The following is a 7,500-nucleotide window of genomic DNA, read 5'->3' as shown; positions in this document are numbered from 1 at the left end:
GACAAAAGATTGTGCATGGTCAAGGTCAAGTTAACATGAAGAGCGATATGACTGGTCTCGCTTTTGAAGTTTCCATAGTTTTCATAACCAGTCCATCTTTATGAACTATGACCAAACCTTGCATTACAAGGTTATAACTTGAGCCAATCACAACGTCAGTCAAATTAGCCAATCGCAAAGCAAATCAAATACATTCAACTGGCGCCATGCAAGCGCGGGAAAACACCCAACGGCAGGAAAGTCAGAATTCGTTTGGCTTTAACCTCTGATTGGCTGGGAGTGTGGCGCGAGATTCTGTGGGCCCGCCACGCAGCGTGACGATGTACAACTCGCAATCAGGAAATTGATTTTGACTCTCGCCATTGCCTTTGTGTCATTTCAGTACCTTCTGCACCAGATGTGGATGTCATATTTGCCGTTAGTGCCACCTCAAGCGAAGCCGCAGAAACCCTCCGCACCGTGAAGGACACTCTAATGTATGTCATAAACACCTACGGCGTGGGAAGTATCAGGTATGAGCAAAACGTTATTAACCCGCTTAATGTGTTTATGAAACTCTCCGCTTTTGCTGCTGCCATACGCTGTTATATTTTTGCGCGAATCTCTTCCCCTCTGTGACGATGAGAAGACTGCAGTTTTGTGTTGTGAGTTCAGCCGAACCAACAGCCAGGGTCTTAAAATAAGTGAGGACAGGAGCCCATCCTGGAGCGTGCAACTTCCATACAGCGTCTGTGAAACGGCGTTTTCACAAGTAGGTTTATTTTTAGACTAGCCCTTCCCGCGAATTAGGTCAAAAAACAAAGTCAGTTCCGGTTCGGTGACCCTATGACGTCAGCTTAATTTCTTGTAATTGGTCATCGGGCTCCTGTGGGAGTCTCATTAGCGGGAAATGCAATCTAAAAATAACCTTACTTGTGAAAACGCCGTTGCACAAGTATAGTTAAGTTGCACGCTCCGGGTGATGGGCTCCTGGTGAGAAGCATTGCTGCCTTTATAAGGACTTCTGCAATTGGTTAAGAAAGGAAAGAAAAGTCGAGAAGGAGACAAGTAGTCCTTACTATTTACAGTGTGCAGACGAAATTTTAGATAAATGCGGGCTTAAATTGATGAAAATTAACTTAGCCGAAGAACAGCATAAATCAATAACGTACTGGCTGTATCCCAAAGTTAGGTAGTCGCTTACGAGGAAGTCCACTTTATTGTTTTCTACGAGGTATCTACCGAAAACATCATCATTTACGTGCTCTATAAGCAGTTGTCATGGTAACACTAGAGATCTAATGAAAATTGGTCAATAAGTATCTAATGTGACTTTTATTAGAGAATTTAAGCACCGATGATGGTTATTGCGATGGACGCGCCATTAACCAATAACTTTATTAGTTTAAAGAGGAAAACTACAAGGCTGCACTTGCGTCGAAAATAGAACGATTGGACTGCACGTGTGGTACGCATTTGGTACATTTCTTTACAGTTCTTTGCTAAACATAACGTGAAATTAGGTTTGACGATAATGTAAACATACAACAGAGAATCAGTTTTCTGTAGTTTACTTCAAAAGTATTGATCGAGTTGTAGGATACTTCTTCACTTCGTACAACAAGAAGTCGCGTCAAGACTTGCGATAGCGCGAGGTTACATTTTGAAGCGATGTTTCAGTTGACGTAGCGGTTGTCGATGTTAGTATTTCGTTTTATGTCATAAGATACGGCATTATCACCTTTGGCGCTGATCCCACCGTTGTCCAGAGGTTTACAGCAAAGGACCACTCTCCTGAGGAGCTCAAGGGGTTGGTGCAAGGTTTACCGGAAAGTACAGGACCACCGGATTTTGTTGAAGTGTTGGAATCGGCAAAGAATGTTTTTGACGGTGAAGGTGTCAGACCTACTGCATTGAAGGTATGTCGTTTCTAGGGCAATGGGAAAGGACTATAAACCGAAGGCTTCGTTTTACAACGAACAGTCATTCAATTGTTGTTTCTGTGGTTGTTAAAGAAACCACACAAAGAACGCAAATCGTAGGGCACGAAGTTCCGTTACTGTTGGGTGGGCGTTTCTTGCACAAAAATGAGGCCAGTTTGGTGTATTATCTTTGAAGGGCATAGGCTGTATAAGGATATCTTTTGTTTACATTTTTTTCCTCGTTAGCACAAGGTTATCGTTTTCTCATCAGTCAGTGGAGAATAAAGTACTAAATATTGAAAGTGCATTCCATAATGAACTCTCTCTGAAAATTTGAACCCAATATACCAGATAATCTCTGAGCAAATGATGCTTTGAAAATGCGAAATTTTACAAAGAATTTGAATTTATCAGGTTTTGAACATCAAACTAAAATTACTAGTCGGACTAATAACTGTCTTGTTATGACAGCTAAAAGGCTTAAAACTGGAGATTTAACTAAGTTTAACAAGTTCTGTTACTTTTTGAAGTCAAATTGTAAACAGCATGAGGCATTCTGTGAGCAAACTCTTATGTTAATGAAAAAAATGAAAACAATAACGTCAGCAAAGATTCCTTAATCAGTGAGAGTTTGCCGTCTTTGTGGGCTTTTAACTGTCATGGATCATAATTGAATTTTGCAATTAATTTTCTCAGGTTGTCGTGGTGATTACTGATGACCGCTCAGCTTGGTCTGCAGAAGAAATCAGGTCAGCGGCAAAACCATTAGAGGAGAAAGCCATTCATGTCATTGCTGTGGGTGTTGGAAAATCCCCGGATGCTGCACAGCTCGAGACAATGACCCAGAGGAAAGGCGACGTTCTCAAAGCTCCAAAAGATGTGGACCCAGCTGAATTGGGAGAGAGAATCATGGAAAAAGCGTTTCAACGTAAGCTCGTGATTGATAATCGGCATGACTCGGGAAAGCTCGGAGAAAATCCGAGTGCTCCGAAAAAGTCGAACCAATTTTTGCATCTTAACTGTGATTCCTTTCTTTGATTGCAAGGCGTTTAGCACTGATAAGATCGTAGAGCAGGGGGGGGGGGGGGTGGAGTTGGGGGCGGATTGTCCAAGAGCGCTTCATATCGAGAGTTTCCAAGCAAGCAACCGTGGACAATATTCCTGTCGGTGTACGTTGAATCATCTGGCTTGACCTGATCGGCGTAATTTCAAGTTGAAAAACTAAATATTTTCAACTTTTCTGTGAAAAGTTCCACTTCTAGGGAATCATGTTAAGGAGCCACCTTTTGACACATGACGCGTGTAGGCAAACTACCGTGAATCGCATTGTGCACTTGTATTGAAAGGATATGAGGGATTGGACAAGGAGGCGGTGATAAGACGGCGAGGCAAGAGGGACGGAGAGGCTTAGCCCCCTTTTAATTTGATGCGTAAATGCAGGGCTGGAAATAATTTCCGGAGAGTCTCCGGACACGATGACCGGCCAAATTCATTTTAGCTCGGTCACGTACCGTTCCTGGCCTGTCAAATTATATAAAATAAATAACTCTTAAACAGGGGCCCATGAACCAAAAGTGGCGTTATATATTTCCAAAAAAGTTGTTGCTTAGAGCTTATTTAAAGCACTCATTGTCAACAACGGTTCTTGTTGCATTTCACCAGGGATTTCAGATCAAAGTTCCGCAAATGACAATACACAGCGACTTTCTACAACTGAAAGAACTCAACAACATGGAAATTTTCATTTATTTCATTTTCAAAACGATCAAATGTGACCGGTCAACATGACCGGCAAGACGAAAGGTTGACCGGTCAACTCCCAAATCAGTTCGGACATTGTCCGTTGACCGGCCGTTATTTCGAGCCCTGAAATGTAAAAATTTCCTAGGTGACTTTTTATTTTTATTTTTGAAAGAAATATCTTGAGAAGAATGCTGAAAATAGCATTTCCAGAAAGGTTGTTGCCCTGCCGTTATGATGTGATTATTTTAAGGCAAATTAATACGGCTCAACTCGTTTATCGTGAGCAACTATGATGTCCACGAGAACGCGAACAGCAAAAAAGTAACCGGTTTATGATTATAAACAATAGTCCTCCCCTCTCTAAACGTGCGTTTAATCTAATAGGGCCGTTTATACGAGAGAGAATAAGCCGCGGCTTACATAAGACGCGAACACCCCGTATAAATGGTACAAAATCTACGTTCACGGCTTTCTCAAGCCGCGGCTTATCCTGGCCGGGGAGTTTATACTCGTATAAATAGTTCCTTTCGCAGCTTACGTAAGCCGCGGCCAGAGTTAACCGCGGCTTATTTTCTCTCGTATAAACGGCCCTATTGTTCCATTACCTTGCCGTTCCTTTCCTGAGAAGGATATGAAATGACGAAATTTGACGTCAAGTGGAGGATGTTGCCACCCGACGGCAATGAATTTTCAATGTTCTCAATTTTTTTCTCCAAACTATCACGTGGTTCATAGCTTTGACAATTTATTTCCCGGATAGTTTCTGTACAATTTAGATGACGAACGACTTTGAATGATCCCGAAATGATTACAATAACTCGAGGCTATATTTTTATGGCCGCCGCTTTTCGTTAATGCTTAAGCTCCCTTATGATTAGGAGCGGTGGCTTTTCGCTTGTTTTTCTTGAGTTTAGCTGGCTTCCCCTTCGTAATTCCTTCCTATTTCTAACGCTTGTCAGTTCGACGGGTACATTCCCACGAATACTCGCGGTTGAGCCACGGGGATCAACATTCGTGTTAGCGTTTGTCTGACCAAGAGTTGGCCAACCGGCTTTCACTGGAATCTCCTGGACGTCCACTGCTCCTGTCAATCTTCATTTATTAAAACAGTCATTATTTCTTGTATGTTTCAGCTGTACTACTACCAATTGAAGAGGTAGACCTTGTTTTTGCAATGTGTTCTGTATCTGGGCTTTCAAACCAGTCATTTGAGCTCATGAAAGACACCGTCAAATCCATTGTTGACAACTATGGCACCTCCAAAGTCCACTACACTGTGGTTATCTATGGTACTCAGGCACTCGCGACGGCGGAATTTTCAGATAAGGCGCTCACGAAGGAAGACGTTAAGGAGTACATTGACTCCCTCCCCAAACCAAGAGGTACTTGATTTGCAGACGGGCGATACTGCCATTGCGACGCGTTAGATTGAATTCACGACGATATCGCTATCGTTAAGCATTAGTTTAAACGTCCTGCGTGCATGAAATAGAAAACAGACAGCAACAGAAGACCATACCTTTGAGTCAACGCTCTCCCATATCTTTTTATTTTTAGAACTGCTATATCTTGTCATCATTTCGAGGGTAACTTCGTGTTCGGGAGTGCTGCATTGTGACGTAATAAGTCTCTTGTGATTGGCTATTGTGAAAATACCCGCAATGTGATTCAAGGTTAACTCAGAGGACTGGTATAGAAGATGGAGGCTCAGGCAAATGCTTAGACACAAGCAATAGGCCACGTTTGATCTATCAATATTCTCACATGGCTACGAGGCTGCATGCTTAAATTTGAATATTGGTTTGTTTCGAAATCTCCCTTGAGACTTGTGAGACGAAGAAAACAGAACTGAGCCGTGAAATTTGACCATAAAGCCTTGTAGCCATGCCTAACTATTGATATATCGAACTCGGCGTATTACTTGCATTCTTAGGCACAGAAAATGTCTTTGATTCATTTTGATTCAGTCTTATACTTCATTTATCGGGCTTTCAATTTCCTTGCAGGTAGCCAAACCTCTCCAGTCCTTGAACAGGCACTTGAAACCGCCAAAAGTCTATTTCAAGGCGGTGGTGTGAGAAAAAGTGCCAAAAAGGTCCTTGTAATATTGACGGACAGGAGTTCGGGAATAGAAGAGAGTGTACTGAGGACTGGGGCGAGTCAGCTGGAGAGCAAAGATGTTGAGATTATTGCTGTTTCGATTGGAGACGACTCGGATATTACCGAGCTGGCTTATGTCACGCCGCATACAGGCAACATCATTGATGCGCCAATTGATGAAGACCCAAACCAGTTATCAGCTGAAATAGTAAAACTGATTCGTACAGGTTGGTTAAGCATCCAAATCCACACTATGACTTTCCTTTACTTGCTACGCCCTCTATATCACACGCATTGTCACGCAGCAAGTGGAGCTTTGTGTTACGTGACAGAGAAATAGGGAAAACAGGAGCGGAGCGATTGCGTGACAATTATTAATGCGGCTGCGGATAAAATTCTTAATTTGACCCTCAAAATGCAAGCAGCTGTATGGAACGTTAGTTCGTGCGTCGCCGCTTTCCATCAATACACTGAAATTGCTTTCCACTGATTCGCTGTAGAGTGTCTATTTTTACATTTCAGATCCACCAACAGTCGAAACAGAAGTAGACGTTGCCTTCGCTGTAAGCGCAGACTCCGTCAACTACATTCAAACCTTTAGTTTAATAAAAGATACCATAAGCTGGATAATCGGCAAATACGGAACAAGCAGGCTGCGTTATTCGGTCATCGTGTTTGGAGTCGATGTCTCGACAGAAATCAACTTCGACAAGGAAGTGACCACTCCGAATGCGTTGATAAAATCTGTCCAGCGGCTTGCGCGGAAGACTGGTGGTTCTGATTTGAAGAAAGCTATTGACGAGGCGACCAAAGTATTTGAATCTGCGGGCGCCAGGCCAGACGCTAGAAAGGTACAACTTGAAATTCTGTGACTACCAATATTTCCTTCTGAGGAGAAGAGGGGCGGCCTATATAGTAATCATAAGAGAGTACGGAATTCAATTTAGAAATAGTCCACAACGCACGAAGCCTGCAAACGAGGGAACTTCGTCGCGAAACATTGTTTCCGTAATATTTTTCGCTTACGCCACCGATTTCTCACAACCCTTTGTGCTTCGGTTCTATGATGATTGCAGGATGCTGCATGCTAATACAGACCTTTAGATTCTAGGACGAGGACGAGAACTGAGCCTTTTTGCTGACTGAAAAATGCCAAAACTGCTACCGTGTTATTGACTTGTTTTGACGCGATGACATTGTTGTTAAACCTCGTACTAAAATGACGCCGGTATCACGGTTTTCCCGCCAAAATGACGCTGTTTTGCGCGCGCTCACTGTTGTTCTATGAGAAAATCTCGTACTCGTAGTCGTTCTCGTCCTAGAATCTAAAGCTCTCTAATAATTAGGGAAGGTAAGCAACGACGACGGCGACGGCAACGGCAACGAGAACGACTATAAATTCGCGTTATTTGTAATCACTTCGTGACTATTTCAAACGTTGTACTATGACAAGGGTGTGGTAATTCCTCAAATATGACACTTGTCGGAACGTCTCGTAATTTAGGGGAGAAAATGCAATTTTATCCTCAAGTGCTGACGTCCTTCATTAAACTTGCACCTTTTTGGCTATTTCGCGTTGTTGTTTCCAGACGACGGCAAAATAATGGACAAAAGTGAAAAACGCACGTGCAGTGCGCGCAAAGCTATTGTTTTTTTCCACTAAATATGCAAATTTGTGACGTTCTCTTTACCGTCGCTGTTGTCGTTGCTTAAGTTCTTGAATGTGTTTACCGAGACCAACGTCTTGAGTATTGTT

General features: G+C 42.7%; 1 protein-coding gene across 1 annotated transcript in view; it reads left to right on the top strand.

Moving 5' to 3' along the window:
- Positions 1-7,500, top strand: part of LOC138053182 (collagen alpha-6(VI) chain-like) — a 21,351-nt gene that overhangs the window by 9,581 nt on the left and 4,270 nt on the right. Inside the window, exons 9-14 of the mRNA XM_068899843.1 lie at positions 383-512; positions 1,706-1,898; positions 2,598-2,829; positions 4,778-5,026; positions 5,651-5,971; positions 6,267-6,595. Coding sequence (XP_068755944.1) covers positions 383-512; positions 1,706-1,898; positions 2,598-2,829; positions 4,778-5,026; positions 5,651-5,971; positions 6,267-6,595 — 1,454 coding nt within the window. The remainder of the gene's footprint in view (positions 1-382; positions 513-1,705; positions 1,899-2,597; positions 2,830-4,777; positions 5,027-5,650; positions 5,972-6,266; positions 6,596-7,500) is intronic.

Source organism: Montipora capricornis, chromosome 6 (genome assembly GCF_036669925.1).
Source record: "Montipora capricornis isolate CH-2021 chromosome 6, ASM3666992v2, whole genome shotgun sequence".
Classification (NCBI taxonomy): domain Eukaryota; kingdom Metazoa; phylum Cnidaria; class Anthozoa; order Scleractinia; family Acroporidae; genus Montipora; species Montipora capricornis.
Note: the sequence above shows the minus strand (reverse complement) of the source record. Positions and strands in the feature narration are given on the sequence as shown.